Source organism: Staurois parvus, unplaced genomic scaffold (genome assembly GCF_062004578.1).
Source record: "Staurois parvus isolate SC_StPar_1 unplaced genomic scaffold, SC_StPar_1.0 ptg000052l, whole genome shotgun sequence".
Taxonomy (NCBI): Eukaryota; Metazoa; Chordata; class Amphibia; order Anura; family Ranidae; genus Staurois; species Staurois parvus.
This window is the reverse complement of record NW_028317848.1, coordinates 2,782,880-2,797,823: the sequence shown is the minus strand read 5'-3', so window position 1 is coordinate 2,797,823 and position 14,944 is coordinate 2,782,880. Positions and strand designations below refer to the sequence as shown.

The window sequence follows — 14,944 nt, the reverse complement described above, 5'->3', positions numbered from 1 at the left end:
GCACTGGAATAGCTGTCCAAAGCAAGTCCCACAGTCCCTGGTGTGAATGTGGTCCTTATTATTATTATTATTATACAGTATTTATAAAGCGCCAATAGTTCGCTCAGCGCTGTACATTACAAAGGGGGACAGAACATGTGACAGAACAATAACAATACAATGCAAAACATGAGGGGATCGAGGGCCCTGCTCTTTTGAGCTTCCTTATGTAAAATATATCCTAAGTAACAAATATCTGACAGTGGACATCTCTGTGAACACAATCAAAAACAACCTGTTTTTAAAATCCCCCCCTTCCCTAAACTAATTTATTAATTCGTTTCTTTCCTTCACTTAAATCCCCTCCCCACTTTATTTACACTTAAGTCTTCTACTTTCTCTTTTTATTTTAGAATATAATTTATTATACAATACCACTGATCCTTCCATCCGTCCCCAGTCTAATTTTTACACCTAATTCTTTTACTTTCTGCTTTTGCTATAATACCTTTATTAATATTTGTACAACAATACTGACAATATATGCTTTTGTTTCCTATTTATGTTTTATTTTGTAATAAAATATTACATATAAAGTTTGAAAAAATCTAAAAAACTGAAGCTCATTGATAAATATGTATGAAATGAAGAATGCAACTCAAACTAGCCAATCAGCTTCAGACCTGCATGGGCAATGACAGCTGGAGAGAGAAAGCTTGGTTCTGACTGACTGCTGTCCATTCCTCAGACATTCTTGGAAAAACAGCCCATGGCGAGTTCTAGGCTCATTTTCTGAATAAAGAAATCTGAGTTTGTGTCATCCCAATAGTGGTCAGACGTGTTTTCTGGTATTTTGCAGTGAATACTGGGTGTATATGGTAATAAAAGCACACTAACATGCAATTCTCTCCAATAATTGTGACTGTGGTTATCGGCAGAAACTACATACAAAAGCAGTGGGAAGAAAGGAAAAACCAAGTGTGAATTAAAGTTTATGCAGAGACAAAATATTTTCCTAATTTTTGGATAAATTAGGGAAGGATTAGAACCCTTGCCATGTATTTACTGCTGTCCCGGCTAGGTAGGTTCACCAAATTTATATGTCCTGGTGACCAACAAGACATCAAGTGATAGGAAATTCAAAATTTAGAGTTGTCACCAAAATCCCAGTTTTGACTTCCACCACCCCAACAGAATACTCAGAGTTCAGTATAAATTGACTTACATCATCTGCAGAAAGCAACGTTCATTCATTAGCCTCAGTCAATTGCAAAATACACCATTGAGTAATTGGCGTTAAACACAGTGATGCCACAAGACCCAAAGGTCACTACCGCATTTTAAATGATGTCAGGGTCAAAGGTAGTCCAAAAAGTTTCCAAAAAAGCTTTTTCTTCTTTTTAAATTACAGATGAAGATTCAAGATGCTCCTTTGCCAGTTTTGGTGGCTTTACAGAAACGCGAGTAAAATTCAGGTAGTTCTTAACAGCACTACTTTTACAAAAGTGGTGCCATTACTCTGCCAAATTAAAAAGAAAACACCTCCAGATAGTAGATAATGAAACTGGAGGTAATTAAAGTGGTAATAAAATTGTTACAATATTTTTTTTATTTGGGCCTCTTGCAGTTTTATGCCATAATGTGCTAGTATATACTGCATACTAGCACATTATACCAGATTTAGCTTTTAAAGGAAGCCCTCCAGCGCTGCGCTATCAGTGTGAGGGCGCTTCCATCTTCACCTAATCTTTTTTTCCGGTTCATCCGCCTGACCGCAATTATGTCACTCCCATGCATGTGCACAGGAGTCACACCACCACAGTACAGAGCAGGTGCAGTAATGTATAAAAACATGTAGTGCAGAGCTAAAATAATATTTGTAACACACAATATGAATGGTCACTATACATAAAAATTATTACGGCATGTGAATATAGATAATGTCCATGTAACCATATATATGGAAGAGTGGTAAATGTCCCCACAATAGTGAAAATTATTCCAAAATTAAATTCAATAGGTGTATCGATAGGTGACTTCTATTAATCCCAGTGATAACCGTAATCCGGTGACGTGCGGGAAGAAATGATAAGATTGCACACTCACCAGAGGCGCAATATAAATGCGCATTTAAGTCAGATATGCCCGAGGTTCCCTCTGTTCTGGGAAAGGTGCAGCCTGGAGTGGACTACCTCTTCTATAACTTCTAGAGGTCCCCTTAAGGTCTGCGGTGAGGGTCTGCAACAGGTGTCTCTCCTCTGGGCCCTGGGATGGTCACCTTGGGTTCCTGTGGGATTAAGTGCTCAGCTGGTCATAAAGATGGCCGCTGGACCTCCGTGACCCGGCAGCGTGACGTCTCGGCGTGCGGGGCTCCTCCTTAATGCATTTCATACCAAACGTACATTCTCAAAAGGGGTGTGCGCCGAAATGTACTCTGAGCTGCAGATGCATGGCTGTCAGGGCAGGAACGCTGGAATGGACAGGCAGGCCTATGGTACGGTCACGCTGCAACTGACGACAGCCACTACCCACAGACCAGAGTCCCTCAGGGCGCGGAGTCTAAGCCCCAGGCTACCCTTCACCAGGGCCCCTGATGGTGGGGATGGACTTGACGCACCCTGAGACCAGGTCGCGGCCCCCGAGTGACCCCAGCTGCGATAACGACTGCCGCCAATGGCGTACAGCTGGTGGGAGCTAGATGGGAACACGAGTAGAGTAGTCAGACAAGCTGGGTCAATAACAACGGAGCAGACGGTAGGCAAAGAATACTCAGGTCACGGGCCGGGTTCAGCAACGGGAGGTCAGGTAAAGGGTTAATGCAGAGAGTAGTCTTGTCCAAGCCGAGTCGGTTACCAGGAGAGCAATGGGAACAACACAAGCGCTTGCAACAGGGCAACATACAGGACACAAGTGCAGAGCACACTTGCAGACAATAGGTTTAAATGTGCTCAACCACACCCTTCTGAGGAGGAGCCGCAGAAGCCTGAAGGCATAAAGGTTCCCACCATGCTTTGCAGAAAACCAAGATGGATGCCAGCTCATGGAGATGCACAAGCTCTGAAGAAAGGTAGGACCTTGACAATGGCTCAGTGTACATTAACACTAACAAGCAGGAGGAAGCATTTATGACAGAGGAAACTGAAAGAGTTTCTTCTGCCATAAAAACCCTACCTGTCAGTGATTTTTTATTAGTATGTTTAATACCACCGTAAGACCAACTGTAAGTCGGCATACAAAGACAGGCAGGCTGCCTGTCTCTGTACACAGAGTATCACAATATGGTATGATTGCCAGCACTATCACCCTTCCCTCCTGCCACTGGCTGTCAAGGACACTATCAGCTTCACAGTTGACAGCCCCCTTGCAAGCAGTGCTATTGACAGTGAGCGGAGCCTGATGGGGATTCAGAGACACTTGTTCCCCAGGTTCACTTTTTTCTCCTCCATCCCAGCAGGTTAAAGTGAGTAGAAACTTGTTTTTTTTTCAAAACAAAAAAGAGGTTATACATACCTGCTCTGTGCAAGGATACTGAACTAAGAGGTCTCTTATCTCTTCTTCTGCAGTCCCCCTCCCCAGCTGTCCACTCCGCCTCTCCTGCTTGTGCTCCCATAGCAAGCAGTGTCCATAGACACATACAGCATGGCTCAGCCACGCCCCCACTCCCTCCTCACAGGATTTGATTGCCAGCAGCAGGAGCCAATGGCTCTCGCTGGTCTCAGTGTGTCCTGTGACAGCAGGAAGACAAAGCAGCAGCACTATGGAGTAGCACTGGATTGAGAAAGGACTAAAGTTAGTGTTGGGGAGGGGGGTTGTGGGCAGAATTGGAAGTTTTTTTTCATCTGTGTTAAGATAAAAATCATTTTGACTATAAAACTATTTGAAGTATATGGCTAGGCTTTTACAGTCACTGTGATTTTGGAAGCATATACAGTATGGTGATGTCACAGTTCTTTGCAATAATGTATTGCAGTGTGCAAGATCACATGTGCCAAGCACCAACAAATATCACTTAAATGACTTTGTTATTTCCATAATTGCTTAATAGCAGCTCTTCATATGAAAACCATCTAATGGGGGAGGGGGGAGTACAGGTTATTTTGGCAGACACCTTTCTGAGTGCCTGTTCAATTATCTTGCAGAATAAAACGTAGACTGTCTATTTGTTTTTAAGGGCATTTAGCATGCCAGTTGTATATAAATGCCATATCTAGTGAGGGGAAAGTTCTGCCTCTATTAAAGTGGAACTTTAGTCAGAAAATTACGTCCTGCTAGATCATTTCATACTGGCCCCTTCTGCAGGTATAGCTATGTAAAACACTAAAAATAAGTGTCTCAGTTGTTTAAAATTCAGTAATGCACTAGCTCATCCTACTCTGCACATGCTCAGTTGCTCTCAGTTGCTTTTGGCACTGTGCTGAATTTGTGGAGGCTGATCTGCTAACAGCCTAAAGATTTACTGCTGCTCAGGGGCTCTGGGCCTCAGCAAAATGGTAGTCTCTGGCAAGAAGAAACAAGAACAATGCTGGAGACAATTTACAGCATACATCAATGTTGGCAGCATAATCATTAATGTGGAATGTGTGTTTCTTGCTAAATAACATTTTTCTTATCAAGTTGTTATTGGTAAAGGGCCAAACAACTGGATTTTGTCACTGTAAATGGCATGGAACAACAATCAATACCCCTTAAGATTAATACCCTTGCTCCAATTTTTATAAATCAACATGCAAATGCCAAACCTGGCATAAAATTGACTGTGGCGTTATTTATGGATTTAAGGTGTTTGCATATATTTTATTTTTTACTGTTAATCTAAAATCTGCCCATAAATCCCATTGAAGGCTTCTGTGTGTTATTTGGATAAATATTGGAGCTTTATATTAGACAAAAGATCTCTCCATATATGTCAGCATACGGTAATGTGATTGAATTCAAAGAATTCCTGTTCTACTGTCAGGCCTGACCTTTGCTATCCCTGAGCACATACCATCTAAAGGCTTTGACTACACATGAAGCTCTGTGCCTTTGAAAAACAGCAAACAATTAAAAGGTCGATCCACCGAAAACTGTAATGTCAGCTATGGATGGATACTTAGAATCTAAATACCCCTAGCTTTCCTTTTTGGAAGGTCTCTGCAGGGATTTCCAGCTCTGCCTCCAATAATGCAGTCTACCTCTTCCTGCTGCACTATCTATTGTAAAATACCTAAAACATCTAGCAGACATAGTGAGACCCTTCAAAGTTGGAAACTATGGAGCAGAGATTTCACTACCACAAGAGGTTTATGAAGTTAATGGTGACTTCTCTTGCCAGGATCTACTCAAACTAAAACATTTACAGAATAATCCATCAATCCATAGCCTGGGAATCAGGTTGGGGCAGTGAAATGAAACTGTCAAGTTCAGTCACTGCATGCCTCTGCAATCTCTATGGGTGCCAAAGAAATCCTTGTAGATGTCTATAGGCCCAGCAGCTACTGTGCAGATACACAGCATCCAAATCTATGAATGGAAGGCCTGCAGTGCAAATTACACCAATACACTTGCCTAGATCTGATGTCTCCAGCCAGAATTATTGGATTACTTCTATAAAATGCTATTAAATATAAAACAAAAAATGTAATCTATTGCAGCTTAACATTCATTAGATGTGGTGACTGTATTTGTTTTCTTTTTTTACACTTTTTTTCCCTTTGTTTTCACTTGGTCAACTGGCCAGTAAATCACCTCCAGTATTAGGCCCCTTTCACACAGGGCGGACTCCGGCTGTGATCTACTTGCTCAGCAGGTGATCTGTCCGTTGATCCCCTCTGAGCAGGTAGATGATAGGTCAGTTTATGCAGAACGGACATAGACACAGCCCGCTCTCCTCTATGGGAGTCCATTTACACCCGACTGCCATGCGATCTACTGGACAGCAGAGGAACGGATCGCGATCTGTCAGTTTTTGGTGGATCCGATTGGATGTAGGTGGATGTAAATGGACACATGCCAGTTTACACCCGCCACTCCATAGAGGACAATGAAGGTTCTGATCATGTCCCCCTGAAAAACAGATAGGCAGACCTGATCGGAACGTCCGTGTAAAAGGGGCCTTAGAGTGCTCTCCCTTTTGGATGGAGGTGCAACTGAGACATCTTTAGACAGCAGCATTGTCAGTCTGGAGGGAGGAAAGTGTTAGATGCATTAGCAGATTTAGATACACTAAACAAATTGAAACCAAACTCCAGCTAACACTTTTTAAGCAGTTACAGCAACAGCTTTGTTCGTTTTGGGATTTACATAAGGTTGCATACAGTTACTTTTAAGATTTTACGTAAACAAATAAAAGCTGACCACTGTAAGCACCCCTGGTAATATGGTTTGACTAAACCCTCTAACTGCTACATCAGCACAACTCTCTAACTGCTACATCAGCACAACTCTCTAACTGCTACATCTGCAGGACAGCTTGTCCTGTTGAAAAACAACAGACTTACTGGCCAGATCACCATATGAAAATATAAGAAAAAAAAGCCAAAAAAAGAAAATGAATGCAGCCACCACGTCTAAGAACTGGTAAACTGCAAAATAATAAATGTTTTGGTTTAAATACAACAATAACACCATTTTGAATGCAGCTGTCAGTAAAGTATGTCATCTCTGACTTACTTGTTGCAGTCTTCAATGCACTGTAAGCTGTTCCCATCCTTGAGGTGACAGGCGGCTCTGTTAGAGTAGATGATCCCCAACTCCTCAGCGTCCTCAGCTCCTGAAGTATTAGAGATGCATTGGTATCTAGACAAGGGAAAGCCAGCACTGCAGCACAATCTGCTGCCACTGCAGTATCCACAAGGCAGGTAGTGCAGCACTAATACTATGCAGCCACAGTGCTAAAACTGACAATTAAACACATTCAGCTCAAAAGAAACAATCAGCGGTTCCCTGAAATGCATTTTTATTTTTGATAAGCACTGCATGGCTCGTCATTTACAGTTTCACCTGTCACATTCAATGGCTGTCATTGGAGATTACCAGTAATGCAGACAGAACTGACCTGTGTTCTTGAGATTTTCAATTGCCTCGGCGTATTTGACGGCGGCCTCCCCAAACTGGCCATTCTTAAAAAGCTGGTTGCCTTCGGCTTTCAGCCTTGCTGATGGAGAAAGGAGCTCGGATGACAGCTTGGCTTCCTGGCTGCCAGTCTGGGATGTGACCTCAGTGGTAGGGGCTTGTGTGCTGCCATGTCCAGGCTTCGCCTTGTATTCGGGAGGATCCTTCGCCTGTAGATTGCTGTTGTCGTTCTTTACTCCATTCTGATTGCTAGCCTTGTTGTGCTTGGGGGTCTGATCGGCCTCCTCCTGCTTTTCAAAGGGTCTCTTTGTAAACTTTTTCTGAGTATTCCCCATTTCAGTCAGCTCGCCTGCAGTCTCTCCTCCCACTGTCACACCGGCTTCTACAAGGAAGTTACAGGCTTAGTATCGACATCATCAGAGCAATCTACTTCACTGTGTACAGCAGGGGTGTGACAAATACACGTTGAATGTTAATAGCAGTGATTTGACGGTTTAACCCGCACAACATGAACATGTCCATTAAACATCTCTAGGAAGTGTTGCATCCCTGCAGGGAAGTGTCTTAGAGCAATACACCCTGGAGATTGCACAGGATTGTCCCAGCCATTCCCCTGTTCAGGGATTACAATTAACATACCTAATACAATAGTCATTCTTCAAGCTGGCCAGTTACATGCTAAACCTGTCAGAAGCAGATGGTCAGACACAGAGACTGGTTACACTGGCTGCTCTGCTCTATTGCCGGATACAGGAAAAGGCTTTGTGACTTAAAAGAAAACATCTGCCTGCTTCCCCCGTATACAAATGACTGGAGACAATCTGTAAAGACACCTTCTGTGGCATTATTTTCTGTAAATTGTGGCCATACACAGAACAATTTTTTCATACGATTGTATGATTGTGTGAAATCGCATCCTAAGGGTCGGATAAAAGCAAGCAAGGGGCTGCAGATTGGAGACCACTAAGCTAGGCACTAGACTTGCATCCCTTTTGTTGGAATCATTTGCTATTGCAGTTTTCAGTGCACTTGATGTGAGCAGTACCACGTTTGCACACATATCTGCTCAGTGGTGCTTTAACCCTTTGAGGACCGTAAGATTTTGGAACGCCAAAAGAATCAATTTTTTTGTTTTTAAAGTTCGTACACTTCAGTTGCTGTAACTAAGCCATTTCATGAAATAATTGGCAAAAAGCTAGATCCATTTGTTTGTTGATAAGAACTAAAATTTTGACTCAAACCAAAAAAAAGAGTTAAGTTCTTAATCAGATGATACACGCAATTAAAAACATGGGACAAATACGTCCCTTGGTCCTCAAAGGGTGAATACATGTTCTGAATTATTATTATAGAATTATTATTAATATTAACACTGGCGTACAAAGCTGTTCATAACACTGCCCAAAACTACATCAGATATCCATCTACCACCCAAAACGTACTCTCCGCTCCTCACAAGACCTCCTACTCTCCAGTTCCCTGGTCTCCTCCTCCCACACCCATCTCCAGGACTTCTCCAGGGCTTTCCCCATCCTCTGGAACTCACTACCCCAATCCATCAGACTGTCACCTACCCTCCTCACCTTTAGGCGCACCCTGAAAACCCATCTCTTTAGAGAAGCCTACCCTGCCCTCAGCTAATTTCTGATCTCCTCCGCTCTCCCCACCACTCCATCCCCCACAGCTATTTCCTCCTGTACCACTCTCCCCTCCCTCCTAGATTGTAAGCTCCAAGGAGCAGGGCCCTCGATCCCCTCCTGTATTGTATTGTTACTGTACTGTCTCATATACTGTCTCCATTGTAATGTACAGCGCTGAGAACTGTTGGCGCTATAAAAATACTGTATAATAATAATAATCTACATGTTATCCGAGAAAAATTATCAGATCTCAAAGATCAGCTGATACGCCACACATTTAAAGGGTAACTCCATTTTTGTGGAAAAATATAATAAATTATTATTATTAATATTCAGAATTTATATAGCACCAACAGTTAACGCGGTGCTGTACAACGTAAGGTACAGACAGTACAATTACAATACAATTTAATACAGTAGGAATCAGAGGGCCATGCTCATTAGAGCTTACAATCTAAAAGGGAGGGTCAACAGATACAAACGGTAATTCTAACTATGTAACTATAAATGTGGAATAGACTCCCTCAAGAGTTGGTTCTGGCCAGCTCAGTGGATTGCTTTAAAAAAGGCCTGGATTGTTTCTTAGATACACAGAATATAACTGGATACTAACATTTATAGGTAAAGTTGAATAGCCAGGGAATATCCTATTGCCTCTCGGGGGATCAGGAAGGAATTTTTTCCCCAGCAGGAGCAAATAGGATCATGCTTTGCTGGGTTTTTTGCCTTCCTCTGGATTAATTGTGGTATAGGATTATAACTTTTTATTTTTTGGTTGAACTGGATGGACTTTTGTCTTTTTTCAGCCAGACTAACTACGTAATACCTGTGGGTAATGAACTGATGGAAAGAATAAATATACAGTTGTTAGGTGGGGGCAGGATAGGTCTTCCTGAAGAGATGAGTTTTCAGGGATCGTCTAAAAGTGGACAGAGTAGGAGATAGTCGGACAGATTGGAGTAGGGAGTTGTAGAGGATGGGAGAGGCTCTGGAGAAGTCCTGGAGGCAAGCATGGGAGTAGGTGACAATGGGGCTAGAGAACAGGTCTTGGGAGGAAAGAAGAGAACAATTTGTTTGGCATTTTGAAACTAGGTTAGTGCTATAGCTGGGGGTAGAGTTGTGGATGGCTTTGTAAGTTGTTGTTAACATCTTGAATTTAATTTGTTGGGTGAGCAGAAGCCAGATTTGGGATCAGCAGAGGGGGGTAGCAGACACTGAGCGGTTGGTAAGGTGGATGAGTCTGGCGGCAGCATTCATGATGGACTGGAGGGGGGATAGTCTATGTAAAGATAAGCCAATTATGAGGGAGTTGCAGTAGTGGAGGCGAGAGATAATCAGGGAGTGAATTAGGAGCTTTGTGGTGTTATTGGTTAGGCAGGGGCATAACTTGGAAATGTTGCAGAGGGTATGTGTGTGTGTACATATACATATTTATATATAAATACATACATAATAATATTCATAATAATAATAACACCACAAGCCATGTTGTAATCTAATCCTTTTGCTGCCACAGACTTTTTACGCTTTTTGCATACAGTTTAAAAATCATTTTAGGTCTGAAGACTAGTTAAAGTGTTCACTTTTACAGAAAAAATGTAAAAGGTAAACGACACCCTCCCCCCCAGGTCCCCACGATACTTACCTCTGGGGTTGTCAAGCTGTTAACACCCTCGCAGCTGGTTCAGTGGTCCAGGAATTTGAAATCCCTACTCTTTTCCCACTTTTCCATGCAGAACTCCCAGCATGGACCAGATCAATTATGACTGGTTAGAATCATCAATGTGACAGTAAATGTACATGCAGATTCGCATGGACCAATGGATATGCAATCTTCCCCATGTAAATAAAAGTGTTTTTTTAATAATTCATAGATTTGATCATATTGTCACATTCTGTGAAGAACTGATCAGATTGTTACGTATATGGCCACCATAAGAGTGTAGTACAGTGTGAACCTCTGATCACAAAGTTTGGTGTGTAAGTGCTAACCTTTTTATGTAAACCCAATCACTAAAATGTAATGTGAATGTTAACATAATAATCTAATTTTAAGGGTTTCATTAAAAAAATACCATATTATTCCACCATGAAATTCCTTGTTCGGGAACTTCCTGTTACGAGGTGAGAATCCCATGCCCCTGAGAAATGATGTACAGCATTTGCTGTAGTGCACAGACATGAAGTGGCTACAAAATGCTGCATGAAATCAGCAGCAATGAGACGAAAAAGATAAAAAAAAAATGGTGAAAGTATATTTTATTTAAAAATGTCAGCTGATTATGTTTCATTGTGTTTATCAAACTAGATGTCATTCAGTGAGATTTTACATCTACTTTATGTTTGTAAAAATACTTTTCGGTATCTAATGTATGAGTAGAACAGCAAAGAGATTAAATTAAATAAAATGTTTTTCTCTCTGACATACATAATTGCGGTTTAAAAATATTAGGCTATATAATAATGTTCCGGGCTTAAGAGGGAATTGACACATCTAAGAGAAGTCATGACACACTTCACACATCAGTGTGAGCTGATGAAAGTGAAAGTGTTTTTGAAATAGTTATAAACCTTTGATCAGAAACCTGAAGAAAAACAATAGACTTCCTTCTCAGAAGTAGTAACTTTTAAATAATGGTTTTCATTAGTAAATTATAGTGGCGCTTTAGGATTCTCACCCTCTGGTACAGATGTCCCACTACACTGCACCAAATCTTTCACTCACCAGGCAGTTCTGGAGATGCCTGAGACATCCCCCAGAACAATGCTTCATATCTTTTGGTTCTGTGGTCCCATGGTCCTCATGATCTATACAAAGACCACCGGAATCACGGTCTCCCAACATTTCCCAAATTGTAATATTCCTATTACTGGATCCCATCAAGAAAGACAAAAATGGCACCTTTAGAAACTTTATTATTGCAGCTTGAACAGTGATTCAGCATCACAGGCACTCTCAAGAGACACTTACCCTCCTAGACCACAGAAAGTAAATAGCATGGAGCACCTCTTGGCTGTTGAAACAAACATCCAGGAAACCTTTCTAAAAGTCTGGGTCCCTTGGACTGTGGTCCAAGATTTCCATGAATTTTGCAATTTTACTCTACACCAAAGGGACCTTCCCAGCTTGGCTCTGACTAGATGATAATCAGGGAGGATATCATGCTACATCCCCCCATATACCCTTCCCTTCCTGTCATGGTTATTTATATTGTTCCCATACATATACTTTTTTTAAGACCACAATAACCCATGGTGGCATGACCTTCTGCCTTCACACAGTCCAGAGACCGTTAATCAAGATGGCAAACGACAGTGTTAGTGCGTGCATTGAACATCCACAAAAGACTTCAAGCACAGTACGGAGATGGGACACTCAGCCGCAGTAAGAAATGGTGCAAACATTTCAAAGATGGCCGTACATCCGTCAGTGACAATCCCAGCCATGGTGGTTTTTCTACCCTGTGGTGCCACTATCAACAGTAAGTATTACTGTCATGTTCTGAGTGATGTACATGCAAGTCAGTGGGAAAAACAGCTTGGTTGATCACTAAGGGCGTCCTGTTTCTCCAGGAAAATGCACAAGCTCATACTGCTCACCGCACTACGTGCACATTACAGCAACTTGGCCAGGAGGTATTGCCACATCCTCCTTACAGCCCGGACCTTGCTCCAAGTAATTTACACCTCTTTGGAAGTCAGCATTTCAGCACTGATGATGAAGTGAAGCAAGCTGCCCTAGGATGGTTCAGGCGTACTGACAAATCTTTCTATGCCAAAGCTTTCCAGGCATTAGCTAAATGCTGGGGTAAGTGTATAAATGTAGCAGGGGCGTATGTGGAAATATAAATGCAGTTTACATTCCTTGAAATTTGTTCTTTTATTATATAAATTCAAAAGTCCCAGTTTGACTTGAACGCCCCTCATATTTATTTGTTGGCTCAGATGAGGAGGGTTGACTTCAAAGGTTCTCTCTGAGCTCCAACAGCAGATATTTTGAAAATATCTGCGACAGTGTAAGGAATGGAGAGGGAGCACTGGAAAGGTGAGAATAAAGTGGGCTTGGGATGAGCTGTACACAGATACTGTCACTTACCCCTGAAGGGATGAGGAGACACTGTCTGTTTACATTTTATCTGATACTGACACTTTAACTGGAGTGTGAGCTAGTCATTAGTCACCTGGAGTCTAAAGCTGGCCATGCACTTAAAGATTTCTGATAGAAAATTGTAGTTATCATAATATTTATTTGAATATCTAAGGGTTAAAATGCATGATTCTTTCTGAACAGAGTGAGTGAAAAAAAAAAAATAGGTCATAGATGGAAAGTTTCTGTCAAATCTAATGGGAACTAATGAATATCTGTTCGTTGAATTTGCTCCTGGCCAAGAAAAATCATAAGTAGTCTTACACGTATGCACTTGTCAAAGTTATCCTGGAAGTAGAATGTTCGTTCTATAAAAATCAAAGCCTTGACATGGTACTCAAACAATGTCAAGTCCATAAAGGCACCATCCAATGGCTGGACAAGCAATTTTTATACCTTCTTGTCCAAACTGTCAAATTAATTTCTGCAGGTGTAAGGCCAGCAATGTAATTGCTATGGCCATCTGCCTGGTCTAATACACACTGCATGTTCAGAAGATGGAAGGCAGCAAGTACAGTCAAGCAACTGATGGGAAACACATAGACTTTTGAAGCTCTCAGGCTCTCGGTTTGCTAGCAATTGTTGCACCCTGCCTGTTTATGGACTTTCCTAGACTTTCAAGGCCAAGAGAGATCTGCTTGTTTATCAAAAAGCCAGGATGGAAGATGTTATTTTTCAAGAGCCACAGAAACTATTGTGATTAGCTGCTAAACAATGGCTCCCACTGCCCCTCAAACAAACCTGGACCAGCTAGAGATGTCAGATTTAGCTGTCACTAAAAGACAATCAGATCCATGGAAGATTGGGCTGCTAAGAAAGAAAAAAAATTGCATTGGCAACCTTACAGATAACATCACCTATCAAACAATGGCCATTGGCTTGTCTCCTCAGACCCAATGACTAAATCCTTTGAAGGCAAGGTTTAAGGCTCCATGCACACTAGGAGCGAAAAAAAAAAACATGGAAAAATGCTGGATAAAAAAACCCTCAATTGTAGCATCTATTCACAGCTTTTTTCCGTTTTTGTAGTGGCAGTTTGCTGGCGTTTAGCAGTGTAAGCTGGTTGTTAAACAAAAGAATTGCCTGCAATTAAAACTTGAGAAAGAAAAAACAGAGTGCCCCCCCCCCAAAAAAAAAAAACAAACAAAACCCTGCTAGCAGCAGCTTTTGAGCTTTTTTTTCTGCCTGTAGAAGTAAATTGTGTTATCCTATGTGTCCATACGCACTATTTAGGTCTAGAAGTGTTTTTTTAGCTTTACCATTTAGGACAAAAAAAAACTGTTTTGTTTGCATTTTTGGGAGCGATTTGGCAGCAGAAAAAACAAACGCTGAATGCTCCTAAATGCTGCTAAGAGCTGGTTTCCAGTGTTTTTTTTCTTTCTAAATGGGCAGCCCTTGGCATCCATAACAACCAATGAATAGCTGGTTGTTAAGGAGCAGGCCGGCAAGCTGGCCGCTGCATGCTTAACAGATGACTCATCAGCTGCCAGCAAGGTGTAAACAAAGTAATTGTTGGCAATTACTTGAGAAAAAAAACAGCATGGGGTTCAAGCCCCAATCCATACCAGGCCCTTTATGGACACATAAAATGACACTATTTACTTCTAGGGCAGAAAAAATAAAAAAAAGCTCAAAAGCTGCTGCTAGCAGGGTTTTTTTTAAAGCTAGTGTGCATGGAGTCTAAAGTGTGCTAACCCACAGTAACCATTTACAGTGAGGAACAGAAGTATTTGAACACCCTGCGATTTTGCAAGTTCTCCAACTTAGAAATCATGGAGGGGTCTGAAATTCACATTGTAGGTGCATTCCCACTCTGAGAGACAGAATTGAAAAAAAAAATTCAGGAAATCACATTGTATGATTTTTAAAGAATTTGTCTTGCACTGCTGAACATAAGTATTTGAACACCTAAGAAACAGCAAGAATTCTGGCTCTCAAAGACCTGTTACTGTGCCTTTAAAAAGTCTACCTCTACTCCACTCATTAATCTAACTTAGTAGCCCCTGTCTGAGCTCTTTAAAGACACCTGTCCACCCCAGTCAGTCAGATGCCAACTACTACCATGGGCAAGACCAAAGAGCTGTCAAAAGACACCAGAGACAAAATTGTGGACCTCCACAAGGCT

The 14,944-nt window shown here is 41.6% G+C and overlaps 1 protein-coding gene across 1 annotated transcript in view; it reads right to left on the bottom strand.

The window, feature by feature from the left end:
- The window catches only part of SPAG1 (sperm associated antigen 1), a 114,190-nt gene that overhangs the window by 63,009 nt on the left and 36,237 nt on the right, over nt 1-14,944 (bottom strand). The window contains exons 11-12 of the mRNA XM_089666487.1: nt 7,016-7,414; nt 6,631-6,730 (exon numbers count right to left, since the gene is read on the bottom strand). Coding sequence (XP_089522613.1) covers nt 6,631-6,730; nt 7,016-7,414 — 499 coding nt within the window. The remainder of the gene's footprint in view (nt 1-6,630; nt 6,731-7,015; nt 7,415-14,944) is intronic.